Source organism: Dama dama, chromosome 12, assembly GCF_033118175.1.
Source record: "Dama dama isolate Ldn47 chromosome 12, ASM3311817v1, whole genome shotgun sequence".
Classification (NCBI taxonomy): Eukaryota; Metazoa; Chordata; class Mammalia; order Artiodactyla; family Cervidae; genus Dama; species Dama dama.
In genome coordinates this window covers 14,318,821-14,335,100 of record NC_083692.1, presented here as the reverse complement: position 1 = coordinate 14,335,100, position 16,280 = coordinate 14,318,821, and the positions used below count along the sequence as shown (strand labels likewise).

The 16,280-nt window shown below is 44.6% G+C and overlaps 1 protein-coding gene across 3 annotated transcripts in view; it reads left to right on the top strand.

Annotated features, from left to right (window-relative positions):
* The window catches only part of NRXN3 (neurexin 3), a 1,693,692-nt gene that overhangs the window by 210,645 nt on the left and 1,466,767 nt on the right, over positions 1–16,280 (top strand). Inside the window, exon 3 of one of the 3 annotated variants that reach the window (XM_061156509.1) lies at positions 10,851–10,865. The exons of 1 other annotated variant lie outside the window; for it this stretch is intronic. In XM_061156509.1, coding sequence (XP_061012492.1) covers positions 10,851–10,865 — 15 coding nt within the window. Of the gene's footprint in view, positions 1–10,850; positions 10,875–16,280 lie in introns of all 3 variants that reach the window. One more of the 3 variants, XM_061156511.1, reaches the window with a different exon arrangement.

Here is a 16,280-nt window from a genome sequence, read left to right as displayed (position 1 = left end):
CTTGAATTAAAGCCCAGAGCTGAGTCTCATTAGCTCCCTAACACTCCTGGTCATCTTGTTTGGCTTTGCAGAGCAGTGGAGGGACTTGTGGGGACATGGGTTTACAAAGGAGACAGAATTGTAAATTTTCCAGGGAGGTCAAAGAACCACTTATGAGATAGGAAAACACGTGACACACCCCACAGTCTCCTGCTTGGTTATTGGGAGACCTGTGTCCGAGTTCTTGATCCACCAGCTTTGCGACCTAGGAGAAGTTAGTCCCTCTCTGGAATTCAGTTTGTAAAATGAAAAGGTCAGGCAAGATGATATCTAGGTTTCCTTTCAGACATAAACCTGTGTTGTGTTTTGAATTGGAGTGCAGTCAGAGGGCCTGAGGTGTGAGAAGAGGCAGAGATCCTGACCGCACTGGACAAGTAGAGTTTCAGGAGGGTGCAGAGGAACTTCAGTGGTTCTATATAGATAGCTGAAGTCAAGAAATATTCCTGGATGGGGCTGGTTGGCATTAGACTTCCCCATCATCCTTCTCAGTGCCATGGGAACATTTTTGTTAAAGCATTCACCAGGCTCTAGTGTCACGTCCCTCACTAGTTGCAAGTTTCTTGATGTGTGGGGCGACTTTTAACTATTTCTTGTGATGATCAGTAAGTGGTGGTGGAAAGAATGGATGCAACAGCCAAGCTCTCTTAGGTTCCATTTCTCCAGAGACATTCTTCATGCATCAGTTTTGTTTGGAGGAATCTTTTCTTCTCAATGGGATGGTAAATTCTAAAGCTCATATTAGGAAGGGTAGGTGAAGATGAGTTGATGTTTGCAGATATGGGTGAACATTGGAAGTTGTGCCTATGATTCTGGCAAAAAAAAAAAAAACAACCCTCACTTTTAGCCCCTTCTCTGCTTAGGTTATGAAGTTAACATTGAAAATGATATGAGTGGAAGCCAAAGGCAGGAATGATGTTCACTGGCTTATAGCTTTGTTATAGTCTCTGTTTCCATTGCTGGTCTGTGCTCAGACACCGTAGGTTTGGCGGTGTATATAACTGACTTACAACCATCATACACATTGCACCCACTGTCTTTCCCTTCTTTATACCCTCAGAGACTCCCATTAGAGGCATTATCATTTTTTAACTCAATATAAGTCCTACTCTCTTCAGATCTATGAGCTGAATTTCATTTAACATACTCTCTCCCCTTTCCCAAATTTTATTTTTATCTTGATATCAAGTCAAGGAGTCCCCGGGAAAAGGAGTCTAAAGATAAACCAAAGGTACACATACAAAATAGAAAGAGGGAGAGAACTTATACAATAGTGTCTGTTGAATAGTTACTATGTTCCTAGCATAGTGCTCTGGGCTTTATGCATATTATTTATGCACATAAAGAAACCCTATGAAGAGAGTATGATTCTGGAATTTTACATAGGCAGAGGCTTAGACTCAGGACAGTGAAACAAGTGTCCAAGATCACACAGCTAGTGAGAGGCGGATCTGGGACTTGAAGCAGGATTGTGTGACTCCAGACTTGGTCCGTCTTTCAATCTAGCATCTTTATTTTCCCAAATACTTTCCTTACAGCCTCTATATCCTAGATATATTTCATACATGCCACTAAAAGGATCAAATGGTGACACAGTATTTAGGTGCCTAGCCCAGGCCCTGATATAAAACAATAACTCTAGACATTATTGATATTGCTATTATTTTCACGTTTGATAGTTTGGGTTGTGAAGAAGGAAAACAAAGTTACTTAATTGGAAGCAGTTTGGCATTTGGATACTAGGATAAATGTTACTGATTATTAATTAATTTCAGGCTTTATGAGGAATGAGTAGCTTCTCTGTTTAAAGATTACATTTGCTTCAGCCTAGGTAAGGCTTGTAAAGATGTCTGTTCCAGACTCTGACTTGTTTCTAAGTGGTTATTATTGCCATCACTTTTAGGCACCCATGCAGTATTCCTGTGGTGCATGACATGGTTCAACATTCCAGAATTCAGTTTGTGAACTTTGGAAACTAGCATTGTATGCCATTAAAGAATAGCTTCCGGCCTGGGAGCCTCTGTCCATGGTGCTGAAATCAGAGCTCCTGGGAGGCAGAAGCAGATGGTACCACATGGTACCACTCATCTCCATAGCCTGCCTGAGCTCAGAGACTGAACTACTGTGAAGATCAGGCTGGTTTGGGAATTGAAGGCTCTGAGTAAAGTTCTAATAACTTGCTGTGTGGCCCCAGGCAAACCACCTAGCCTTTCTGTTTCAGCTTTCCAGCTGGTAAATTTGGATTGCTACATTCTGTCTTTCCTGGTTTGCAGTGCTGCTGATTTTGTGTGAGTAAATGATGTAACAGATGCTGAGTAGGATATGAATGCACAGTATGATTATGCTGTTATTATTGTTGCTCAGTCTTCTAATCATACATTTCGACTATATCATCTTAATTTACTGAGGCACCCTGAGGCCTAATAAAATACAAAGCAGCAAACAGGAAATCAAACAAGCTGATAAATTCACTGCAAAACAGAGAAATAAGTTTTCTTTGTTTTTTGCCAGCTCCTGTGTAGTCATATAGCTCAGGGTGTGTCTCTAAGAAGAAGAAAGAAAATAACCAGTGAGGAGTCAGCCTCTTTCTGGAAAGAGGTAAGACAAAGAAGATCATATCTTGTTACCTCCACCAGCCCCACAGGGAAGCTCTATTCTACTGCCACAGGGCCTGAAACCTCACCATTAGCCTGATATTCTAGCTTGGTATTTCTTGCCCTTTGCAGAATGGTTTCATTCTCCCTTTTTTAGGTATTCATATTTGCTATGGGCTGGGAGATGGATATTGAATCCTTGGGTCTAGGTTCTCTAGCTATAGAGTTTTCATAAAACAAGTAATTTAGTCTCTTCTAAACTCAGTTTCTCCATCTGTAAAATGGGCTCAATAGTAATAATAGTAATAATACCAGCCTTATGAGATGGTTCAGAAGATAAAATTTCTTAAAAGAGGGGTTTTCTAAAATCACATAAACATTAGTTGTCATTATTGTCTGACATGCTCTGCTCAAAGGATCCCATGAGTGGGTCTTAACTTTTCCCGCTTCTGTACTCTGTGTGGTATGCTCCTTTCAGGTATACCTTCTCCATTCCCCTGTTAAAATCTTCAAATATCAGGTCAAACACCACCACCTTTTAAAATATTTATTTGTTTGTTTGTTTTGGCTGTGCTGGGTCTTCGTTACTATGTGTGGGCTTTCTCTGCTTGTGGGGAGCAGGGGCTACTCTTTGTTGTGGTGTGAGGGCTTCTCATTGTAGTGGCTTCTCTTGTTGCAGAGTGTGGGCTACAGAGCCCACGTGCCACAATCACTGAAGCTCTCACACCCTAGTGCCTGTCCTCCGCAACAAACGTACCACCGTCTTTAATTACCCCAATTCTTTAATTACCCCAATCATAAGTGACTTTTTCCTTCTAGAATTCCTGGAGACTCTATTGTCTTTACTATTCATCTGACTGTTTCCTCTAACTATGGCAGGGTGGTTATTTTAGTACATTTCTTTACTTTCTTTAATAGATGGTGAGATCTTGGAAATGGGATCATATCTTGCACACAGTAGAGGCCCAACACCCATTTGAATGCATGTATAAGGTGGATGTTATGCCCATTCCCTTAAGTCTTCTTTAAAATAGAAATATTGGTGGGGAAACTGACCTAGTAGGCATGAGTACAAATGTATGAATTAAGAGCCCTGGGCTCAGGTGGCAAATGAGGGTAGAAGGGAAAATCTGGAGAGAACAAATTGAATAAGAAAGTGGGAGCTGCTAAGGACATGTTTCTTCATTGTAGTAGTTTTTCCTGGCCTGCTTTTGGTCTTGGAGATTCCATGGAACCAACAAGGTAAGATACCTTATAAGCTCTAAGCAGGGACCAAAGTTAGAATTCACGGACACAGGGAACTGTGCAATATCTAAGCCCACCAGAAGGTGGCTCACTGTCACTAATTCCACGGTCTGGCAGCTTTGCTCCTGGGGATCCCCCAAATTGATGTGTCCTGGAGAAGGGAATGGCTCCCCACTCCAGTATTCATGTCTGGAGAAGTCCATGGACAGAGGAGCCTGGTGGGCTACAGTCCGTGAGGTCGCAAAGAATCGGATACAACTGAGCAACTTATATACACACACTTCTGATGGGTAGTTCTCATCTGCAGTTTCTGTGGTTCAATGCTAACCTCTCCTTATCCTCTCCTCCATCCCTTCATGATGTAAACGCATAAAGCAGACTCCATTCTGTAGGCTAGAGAATGTCACCCACTGGACTTTCACCTTTGGGAAGGTTTCCACTGAAATGAAATCGAGATCCTTCAGTTTCCTCTAAGTTCCTGCTAAGGTGCAGAACCAAACTCAGATCACGCCCTCTGCATTTGTATCTCCTACCAGGATTCTTAGAGGGTGAGCAACCGGTGCCTTTTTGGACAAAGCAGGCTAAAAGGAGAAAGTCACTGTCTTTCATATACTTTCATTCCTCGCTCTCTCTGCACCCTCTCTATTTTTCCAAATTTCTTGTCGGAATTGCAGAAATAGCACCTCTCTCTCTGTTTCTATCCTGGATCACCTCATCTCACTATCTTGTATTTTCACAAGATATGTGGCTTTAAAAATTCTAATGATAGCTTTCCTTTTTTATGGTTCTTCACAGTTAGCAAAGCCATTTTTATGCACCATTTAATTTGACCCTCAAAACAGCTATGAGAAGTTTTGGAGCACAGCTATTGATATTCCCATTGTGCAGATGAAAATGCTCATATATAGATAGAGGAAGTGATTTTCTCAGAAAATATAAGAAATACAAGGTCTCCTAATGAATTCTTCCATTATGTTTCTCAATATGGATGATGTAAATAAGGCCAAAAAGGAACATAGAACATACCCCTGGGCCTACAGTCAGTAGTGGTGGAAATGGGGCTGGAATGAACGTGTTCTGATTCACAGTTTAGCGCTCCTTTTGTCCCACTGTCGTCTTTCTCCATGACCCAACAGACCACTGGATAGTTATCCAACCAATCGATTTACCATCTAGCCTCTTAAAACTCTTGAGTTTGCGTCAATCAGAATCTTGACAGAAGGTCCCAGAGGTGAATGCCTGAGGAATTTTGGAAAGCTCATCAGGAATCTTTTTTTTTTAAGCTGAAAATGGATGAAGACAAAGACTGGAAGAAAATCCCTCAAAACGTTAACAATGACTGTGCTTGGGTGATGGAGTTGTGGACAATTTAGTTTTCTGTGTTTCCGTATTTTCACATTGTCTTGAGTGAGATTTTATTACTTTTGTAATGGAAAATAAACATTAAAAAGGAAAAACAAAACATTTGGGCATAGGTATTGCATGTATGTGTGTGTGTCTGTGGGATGCAGGGGGGTGGCTGTTACCACCTTGCATTAGATTCCACTGAGGATGAGTGAAACAGACTCTCTGATCTTCTCCTCCATCAGGGCATTCTGGGCCTCTCTGGTTCCCATTTCTCCCCTGAAGCCCCAGCTGATGGTTTTGGCAGGCTGCGCTCACACCTTCTCCCTCCCTGGTGCCCCGGTCCACTCCCCAGCCGGCAGCAGGGCAGGTGTGGAGGCACCAGAGCCCCACTCTGTCTTGGCAGGGCCGTGGGCTCCTGACCTCCTCGCTCTGCCTGCTGGGGACTTATGTAACACATTCCCAGGACTTCATTTTCCAGCAGATTGAAAGCAAAGCCACTGTTGATTTTCTCCAAAAAAGATCTATTTGGAAGTGAAGTGCAATTGCCTTGAATTACATGGTGGCGCGAGAGGCCAGACCTTGCTGTAAATAACTTTCCTCTCAGCCACACAGGAGCCTGGCTGGCGGCGGAGTCCAAGCTTCAGATGATGGTGCTCGATGGGGAGGGGGAGAGAGAGGCAAAGAGAAAGTGTGTGCGTGTGAGAGCAAGGGTGCACACTCGTGGGGCTTTGGCTCAGCTGCTGCCACTTCTTTCATCTCTGGAGTTCTGCATCTACATGAATGGTGAGGGCAGAGAAGGGGGCAGAATTGGGGCTGGGCTTCTGGGCTCTTTCCTCAGCTGGTTTATAGGACCTCCCGCTTGGTCTCCCACCCAGGAGTCCTAGGGCTGGTGTGAGGGCCAGTGGCTCGTGCACGCAAAGTGGGGTGGCAGAGGGAACAAGCTTCAGAACTGGACACATCCCAGTGCTAGTCCAGAGGAGCCCATTACAGTTCATGGGACCTTAGCAGATTGCTTTGCATCTCTGACCTGTTTCTATGCATTAAAAAACCAAAACAAAACAGGAGATGGGTGTGGGAGTGGAGAGTATCTATGTTTCAGAATTGTTGTGAGGATTAAAGGGAGAAATACTGGAGAAATCACATTGCCCCATGCCTCACACTTGATCGGTGCTCTATAAATTTAGTTCCATTCTGGGCTCTGCATTGCCTTCTATGACAGACTGAAATGCAAAGCAGAATCAATCGGCTTGAAACCAGGATGGCCCAAACCCAAGCTGTGAAACAACCGAAGTTTGGGCTGTTTTACTTTTTCTTTTTTTCATATTCTCTTTCTCTATAGATATCCATAGCTCACACATGCAGTTCTCCCAAAAAAGACTGCAATGAACTGACTTATACTGTGGCAGATGGGACTTAATGCAGGTTTTCTCCTGGTGGGCATCTGTATTTTAAGAGCCCTGCCTGGGCAAGCAGAGGGCAATCCTTAAGCCAAGATGGCAGCATCTTAGGCAAGGTAGTATCTATAGAGATCAAGATAGTCTCAAGACCAAACCAATCTTTCCTGAAGGAAATCAACCCTGAACACTCATTGGAAGGACTGATATTGAAGCTCCAATACTTTGGCCACCTGATACGAATAGCCAACTCACTGGAAAAGACCCTGATGCTGGGAAAGATTGAGGGCAGAAGGAGAAAAGGACAAGATGGTTGTTTGGCATCACCGACTTGATGGACATGAGTTTGAGCAAGCTCCGGGAGCTGGTGAAGGACAGGGAAGTCTGGCGTGCTGCAGTCATAGAGTCGGACACAACTGCGTGACTGAACAACAACAAGAGTATCTGGATAGGGAAGCTGGATTTAGATCAGAAAGTTTTTCCACGTTGGCGATTCTTAAGACTGGCATTATCTTGCAGGCATCAGAATTGGATTATGCATCAGCTCAACTGGATATTTTTCTCTAAACTTAGGTAGTATTGTCCTTTTCACGTTTCTCCATCAAGTTGAGGAAATAGGGGAAACCTAGTAAACTATGGACTGCATCCTCAGGAAAAGACTCACAGATGCCTCTGGGGAAGGTATCCAGCCACCCACCTACTCAACATTTATTAACATCCTACTCCAAGATATGATAAAACAGCTGATGTTTGCTAAATATTTTGCCAAGTTCTCAAGTACATTATCTTATTTAATCTTCACTACTTCTGGGGGAGTAGTTACTGTTATTAATATGCCATTATTATAGCATAGTGGTTAAAGGGCAAGAAGCTGAAGCCAGATTACTTGGTTCAAATCTCAACTCTCTCGTCACTAGTGGTGGGAACACAGCAATCTAATTCTATGGGCTTCAATCTTTTAATATTTAAGGTAGATGTTTAAATAACGGTACCACTTCTAGGGATGTAAGGCATTTAGAAGCGTGCCTGGCTATTATGATCCCCATTTAACATCTGAGAACACTGAGGATAAGGCGGGGGGGAAGTGATTTTCTTGATGGTACCCAGCTGGTGACGGATCAGGTCAAAAATCCATGTCTTATGACTCCTCGTCTAGTACTTTTTTTCTTGCTCTGAGGAAAATCTGCAGGATCACTGATATCCCCCATCATATCATCCTCCTTGCCAGCTGTCAGTCATAAGAACAGTGGCTGAAAACCTTGGTGAGAGCAGTTGAAGCGTCGATGCTTGCTTAATTAAACTCTAGTCCCTGGAAACATAGAAGGACTCACAGTTGGTTTGCCCACCCCAGGTTGGCAGCTGCAGCTTCAGCAGCTTGGTGGGCTTCCTGAGTGGTGCTGGGGCTCACACCCAGGCTAAGGGCCTAGTGGCATTATATCCAAGTAGGTGAGATCCAGAGGAAATTTGCTGTTAGGTGGAAACTCAGGAAAAGAGTCAACTTGTGTGGTGAGCATAGGTCAAGCTCTGAGGTTCCATTAGGAGAAACAGCCACTTCACAGAATATGGTAATAATCCACTGATAGCACCAGGATTGTGGAATGGAGATAATATTTGCTCAAGTTTTTCTCTTTTCTAGATTGACCTAGAATAAACCTTTAGTTGGCCAAGTCCTATATGGCCTCCTGTGTTACAGATAAAGAGGGTGGGTCAGATGGGGAGGGTGTTCCGAGGAGTCCACTTTTGCCCTCCCCCTTTTCTCTGTAGGGCTTCCCCAGGGGCTAAGCAGTAAGAGAGCCCTCCTGTGATACAGGAGACCCAGGTTCAATCCCTGGGTCTGGAAGATCCTCTGGAGAAAGAAATGGCAACCCACTCCAGTATTCTTGCCTGGAGAATCCCATAGATAGAGGAGCCTGGCAGGCTATGGTCCATGGGGTCACAAAGAGTTGGGCACAAGTTAGCAACTGAACAACAACATTTCTCTGTACCTCCCCTGACAAAATGCCTACATTTCTATCCTTACGGATTTAGCCTCTGAGGCATTGCTAGTGTGTGTGTGTGTTTAATGAATATTCAGTTAAATATCCAGTATCCCCAACAGGGCAATATATTACACTAAATCATGCAATAGTATCTTATAGAAAATTCTGTTCCTTCCTGTTTGGATGCAGCAGACAGCTGAATACCTTCATCCAATTATAGGCAAGGTGCCTTGGGAGGAGAGAGGGCGGACAGTCTTTGCTAATTCACATTTTGCCAAGGGCCAGCCCACTTTGTGCCTTTTTTGCTTAGCAGAGAGCTGCTGGAAGAAGTTCGGAGTACAGACAAATTAGAACAGGGAGCTGTGATCCAGGAGAGGAAAGCATCCCACTCAACCAAGATAATTAAGTTTGTCCTCCTTTCTCTCCTTCTCCCAGTTTAAGAAAGAGCATCCCACTTGCTATGGGATTTGTGTGTCCTCCCAGAAGATGCCAAAGTGCTAACCCCTTGTACCTGTGGATGTGGCCTTATTTCAATATGGTCTTTGTGGGCGATTGAGTTGATCTGAGATCATTAGGTTGGGTCCTGATCCAGTGTGACTGGTGTTGTTATAAAAAGGGGATGTTTAGATCCAGAGACAGACATGCACTCAGGGACTTTCAGCCAGATGTGGCTAAAAGCAGAGGTCAGAGTGATGTACCTACTGGCTGAGGGATGCCAACTGTTACCAGCATACCACCAGATGTTAGGAGAAAGGGAAAGGTCAGATTCTCCCCTGCATCCCTCAGAGGGAACCAAGACTGACATCTTGACCTCAGGCTTCTAGCTTCCAGAACCGTGGGACTTCAGTGTCCCCCAGTTTGTGGTACTTGCTATGTAGCCTTAGTACACTAATATACCACTGAACCAGGATACTTAAGAGTTTGTCCTTCCTTCTTCAAGCAAATATTTCGTGATTCCCTACTGTGTGCCAGGTACAATGCCAAGTACTAAAAACTGTCTTGGAGAAGATCTTTGCTTTTATGGAGTTCATAGATTAGCAGGGCTGTAGGTAAATGAACAGGCCATTCTTAGCAGTAGGATAAGTATTTAATATCTGTTCTTTCCTCTAGCCTGTTGCCTTTCAGCTATGGCCAAACATTAGAATCTCTTGGGAACTTAAGAAAAAAAGTGTGTCCAGTTCCCACTCCCAGATATTTTGATCTAATTGCACTGAGATGAGAATACATGTCATTAGTCTTTGATCCCAAAGACTGCCATTGTTGAGAACTACTTTTAAAAAATATACTCTTTATCAGGGCCTCACTGCAGACCAGTTAAATTGCGGTGGTAGTGATGGCTTTAAAAAGCTTCCTAGGTGATTCTAATATGTAGCTAGATTCTAATACTTTCTCTGATGAGGTAAGAATTGTGTATGTCTTGTTTGATAACGTATCCTTTCCACAGTGTCAGGCTCAAAGAAGGCCATCGCCAGATAATTGTCAGGATCTATCATAAGAGAAGTATAAGATACTGTTGGTGCGTAGAAGATGAGTACTCAGGGCAATTGTGGGCGAGCAGAGACCTAAAAGATAAGTCTATTTAGTCAGGCAAGAAGGAGGAAGAAGAATGTTTCTGGCAGAGAGAATAGCATGTATGTACAGTCAAGGATCTGGACACGACTCAGCAGGGCCAGAGTCGTCTGTGGGTGGTAAGTGGTAAGGCTGGAAATGTAACAAGGGGTGAATCACGAGGAGCCCTGTGAGCCACGGTAAGGAGAGTGTGTACTGCCAGTCTGGGATTTGAGTTGTCCTGGGGGTGTAGCCAAGGCTCTCAATGCTCTTTTGATCTCTTGCCATTGATGTTTACACAGGTCAAGCTGTGGTCTTGGAAGCTCACACTTTTTCTCTCTGAAGCTAGGAGTCCAAACAGGATGTGTGTCTTAGAACCCAGGCCTGCAGGCCTGGCTCATAAGAAGGGGGCATCCCTAACTTTCCAGAGGGATTCCCAGGTCTGCCCCCCGCCCCACCCCGTCCCTAAGATGTAGGCGTGAGGTATTCTCAACACTCCTGCCACAGGTCTGCATTTTGGGTGGACCCCAGGTGGACCCCCTTTCGCATCCCTCCATTAGCATCCTTTCCGACGCTCATCGTAATCCGATTTTACCTGGATAAACCTGGGGGGTGGAGTGGAGACGGTTCAGTGTGATTTCCCCCAGCCACCCCCCAACCCATCCCTGAAGGCGGGGCCTTCAGCCCGGCGGCTTGACGGCTGAGAGATGGACGGACCTGCCGTCCTGGAGGTTTGTTCGCGGTTGCCTCGTGGTGTCTCTTGGGTGTTTACTTGACTGAGCGGCGCTGTCGCCAGCGGTACCCGATTTAGTCCTCTCTGCAGATTTCATTAACAGCCTGCCTGTCCCACTCTGTGTCCTTAATGAAGACGTTAAATAAAATGTGGCGTTATTGCTGCCATTTGTATAGCACTTGATATTTACCGAGGGCCTTCTGAACGTTTCTCTGCTTCTCCAAGCAGTAGCCCCACAGACTCCGTTAGCACTGCTGACCCCGTGCTACAGAGAAGGCCCTTGGGAGTTCATGGATCTCTTGAGAGCCTGTGGCCAGCCACCCTCTCCCTCCAAGCGGGAGACTCTTCTCCTTCCTTTTGCCCAAAATAACCCAGCTCCCGGAGCTGTACCAGCTTCTCGGGGGCCCAGCTGACCCCTCAGGCCTGCCCCCCAAGTTGTAGGCTTCCCTCTCTGCACCTCATTCCTCTTCTCCTGTCTGACGCGTCTGTGTTGCAGTTCAGGAAAGCCTTGGTCTTCTCTTAGTCTGAATGAATTTGCAAGTACAATTTCCTGATGGGCATCAAATGTCTTGCTGAACGTCCAAACACGCGGAGTTCAGCGGGGCGGCCGCGGTCCGCCCCCGCCTTTTCTCAGAGGCCCGTCAGCGGTGCTGTGAACGTATCTGGCACAATCTGTCCTCTGTAAACATCGCAGGGCAGACAACACTGTTGTCTTTCCGCATGTGACAACCTCCCCCTCTTACTGCGGGAGACCTCACATCCGAGGCTCCCGGGGACAGCATCCGGGTAAGAAGCGGGGGAGCAAGCAGAGCTCAGAAAGAGCGAGAGCCGCTCAGGTTTGCTTCCTCCAGGCTTGTTGGAGCAACTGAATAAGGCGTGTTAATAGGTTCGCTTAGTTCTCTGTGCCTCGGCGTTCTCACGTGTTAAATGGGGACGTGGATAAAAATGTGAGCCTGTAAAGGGTTTCCTGCTTTAATGACTCAAGCATTTGGGGATGGATTTTCTTTTTTTTTTTAACAGCACTATTTTTGACTTCACACTTAAAAAAATCTACCTTACCGACTAATTTCCTCCTTAGTAACATCCTCTTCTGTCTCCATGTCGCCTTCTCTGCACATACTTCCTTTCTCGCTTATTCTTTTTCTGGCTGACTTTTCCTTTGTCACCATGCCTCTCCTTTTCATTCATGCTTTTCCTTCCGCTGCTGCCCTGAACGCCATCACCCTCTTGTTCTGCTCCTCATCTCAGCCCGTGGAAGGGCCTCTGCTATTTCTCACAGCTCATCCCACAGGACAGCCTTTCCTCTCTGGCCCCCCAAGATGCCTGACGGAGGATTTATGGTGCGGTGTGGGCCACCCGCGGATGGGGGTGGGGGAATGGTGAAAAGACCCCGCGCCTCCTCCCGTTGTTACTGGCTAACAGGGTGCTGGGCAGTGGCGAGGTTATGGTAACTGAGGGATCTCTGGCTCCTTTGGCTCAAGGAGCTGCTTTCTGGTAGGAGCAGGTGGCACTGAGGTGTGAAAGAAGGGGTCACAATCGGGTCTGGCAACAGTTGCAGTGAGTGGAAGGAATATTGAGCTGAGAACTATTTAAAGTGAGAAGCTGTGAAGAGTCTGAGACTGTAACCTATGCAAGCTAGCAAGTTAGTCTGCTTCAGATATATATATGTATGTGTAATTGTATACATATATATGGTAAATGTATGTATTTATATACATATATAATATGTAAACATGTGAATACATACATGTGTATACACACTACTGTCAGTATGCATACACACATATACATGTGAATATATGCATGTATAATACATAGTATATATGCATATATATACACGTTACTGTCAGTATGTATACATACATACATATATACATGTGAACATATACATGTAAACATGTATATGCACATTACTGTAAGTATATAGAATTAGACATATATACATGTGAATACATGCATGTACATTGCTGTCAGTGTGCATACAGGCACAGATACACACACACACACACGTATATGTCTGGGTTAGAGGCAAAAAGCACTGGTTTTTTATGACAAAAGCAGCAACCACAGCAGTCCCTTGTCTCAGTTCTCTGAGTCCCAGTGCCCACTGGATGGTGGCGGGAGCTGGCTGAAGCCTGCATATGCCGGGGGAGTGCACCAAGGAGAACAGCCCCCTAAGTGAGGAAACTGGTTTTATCTAAGGCTGCTGGTGACCTCTCCTCCCTTACTCTGGAATGTAAGCCAATCTGCTTGCAGATGCTGGGAGTCCTTACTCTCTTGGAGTGGCTTCAGGGAGGGAGATGTTGTCTATCTTTGTGTATTTTTGTCAGTTTTTTATTTATCTTTGATTGGTGAAACAAATCTGCCTTCAGACCTGGAGAGATGACACGGTCTTAGCTTCCAAGGATGATTTACCTTGCAAAACATGCTTGAAAAGGTTGATGTCACCCTTTGCCCAGTCCATGCAGAAAGGTGAAACATTGATAGGGAATTATCTCCTAAGGAAGACCCTCAGGTATCAGATGAGGGGCTAAGACAAAATTTAGAGATGCGGAAAATGTAGGGCGTGTGTACCCCGGCTCTCTCAATCTATGCCCAAACATGCATCGCTAATAGTTGTGGTTTTCTTCCTCAGCGCCCCCCACCCACTCAGCAATCTCTACTGTGCTGATCGTTTCCTAAATTACCCTAACAGTGTGAGATGTCGTTTTTCACGCTTCCTCCCTGTGTTTCATTTTTCTCCTTTTGTGAATCTGTGTGTAGTCCCCTCTCTGTATGTGGGGGAGAAGGAGAACATGTCTTTTGAAGCAGTTTTGTGGTCTGAGAGTTTCCTATGAGGCAAGATCCTAATCCTACCAAACAGCACTCATAGTTTAATTTTCATTCTGGCTGTCATACTTTTTCTTATTACTGGGAATAATATTCCTATTTTTAAAAACTGAGGTATAGTTGATTTACAATGTTCTATAAGTTTCAGGTATACAGCATTGTGATTCACAGTTTTTAAAGGTTACACTCCATTTATAGTTATTAGAAAATATTGGCAGTGTTCCCCGTGCTGTATACTGTATCCTTGTGGTTTATTTATTTTATGCATAGTAATTTATACCTCTTAAACCCCTACCTCTGCCATGCTCCTTCACCGTGCTCCTCCCTTCTGGTAACCACTCATCTCTTCTCTAAATCTGTGAATCTGCTTCTTTTTTGTTACATGCACTAGCTTGTTTTATTTTGTAAGTTTGACATGTACATGATATCATTCAGTATTTGTCTTTCTCCATCTGACTTATTTCACTTAGCATAATGCCCTCCACGTCTATTCATGTTGTTTCAAATGGCAAAATTTCATTCTTTTTTCTCACTAAGTAGTATTCCATTGTATATATACATATATACCGTATCTTCTTTATCCATTCATCTGTTGATGGACACTTGAGTTGCTTCCGTATCTTGGCTATTATAAACAATGCTGCTGTGAACACTGGGGTGCACGTATCTTTTCAAATTAGTGTTTTTGTTTCCTTTGGATATACACCTGGGGTGAAATTGCTAGATCATATCGTAGTTCTATTTTTAATTTTTTGAGAAACCTCCATGCTGTTCTCCATAGTGGCTGCACCAATTTATCTTCCTACTAACAGTTTGTAAGTTTTCCCTTTTGTGCACATCCTCTACAACATTTGTTCATTGTGTTCCTTTTGACGATAGCCATTCTGCTAGGTGTGAGGTGATATTTCATTGTGGTCATAGTTTAATCTTTAATTCATGAGAACCTAAGCTATTAACCTAGAGATGCTTCGCTGCTAACAGAGTTTACAAGCAGACTGTCCATTGTAACATCTCCTCCTCACCACTGGCTACAAAGGGGAGTCTCCAGATTCCACTAGAGTGCTATGTGCAAACCCTCTGACTACACAGAAAACTCAAAGAAATATGGCACAAGGGAATGTGTGCTTGGAGAAGGGACTTCTGCATCAGAAGAGATGTAGCCTGAGACTTCTTCCAACTTAAAAACTGGCCAGTGATGCTCCTTGGCCACTTGGAAGATGCCTCTATTCCTTTTAGTCAAGTTGAGTTCTTCTCTCAGGACAGGCAGCTTCCCCCACACCCCCCATATCCTGTGCTTCACCTTCTCCATTGATTCAGTGGATCGATGCAGAGCTGCGTGGCTAATGTACTGAAGTTTCTGCTGGTGACCTGGTTATGTCTTATTGTTGCTGAAATAAAGGGAATCATGAGAATAATGGGGAAAGTGTATGAACTCCGAGCAGGGCGTCAAAAGATGGGAGATGCTGATTAACTATGTGACCTTGGACTGGTTGCCTAACTTCTTGGTGCTTCCAGTATCCTTTCTCGAAAATGAAGAAGATAATGCCTTCTCGGCTGTCTATCTCATGGGGATATTGGCAGAGCAAATGAGTTCATGCTCAGCGTATGAGGTGCTCAAAGGAAAGATGCTGGTGGAATGTGAAGTTTGCTTTTGCCTCACTGAGAATGTCAGCACCCTCCTGTTCCGCTCCTCCTCTCCGCCCGTGGAAGGGCCTCTGCTCTTTTGGACGAGGTTGTTGATCGGCTAGCCTTTCCTCCCTGACCCCTGCAGGACTGCTTCCTGTAAGCGCCTGGTGGGGGATTTGTTGTGCAGGGCGGGACACCTGGGTGGGGGGGTGACCCAGGGCCCCTCGCATTGTTACCGGGTGATGGGGTTTTAGGTGTGGGGAGGTTGTGAATAACTGGGGAGACTGTGGGTCCTTTGACTCAAGGAACTACTGTCTGAGCAGAAGCTGGTGGCGCTGGGTTGTACAGAAGGGACCAAACTAGGGCTGGCTGGGCACACACACCAAGTCTAGTGAAAGGGCAGGGGCTGGAATATGAGATTCTGCCCCTCTTGGGTCACTAATTAGTAGAAATATGCTACGACTATGCCTGGTGATCTGTGACACTGGGAATCTCCTTTTTGCATCCTGCAGACATCTGAAAACGGACTAGCCAGTCAGCCTGCCTGCTCCTTTTCTAACTCCTTTCTTCCCTCTCCCCACAAATATTTATTTACACTCCTTTGTAACAGAAGATAAGCACCTCTGAAATCAGGCCCATTGGCACACATCTAAGCACTCTTTAAATGAGAGACAGATATTCACATAAACACTTTTAAATGTCCACAAACTAACAAATGGATTGTCAAATCCTAATCACAAGGTTCAAATCAGAATTCTGACACTAATGTTTTAGAATATTCTAGTATTGATCAGCATTTTTTCCTGGCAGGGCCTTCATAAACCTCGTGTGTGTGCATGTGTGTGTGTGTGTGTGTGTGTGTGTGTGCGCGCGCCCGTGGACGTGTGTGTGCATAGCTATCTGAAAGGCTTTATTAATTCACAGTGCAAAGCTAAGCACTCAATGAAAA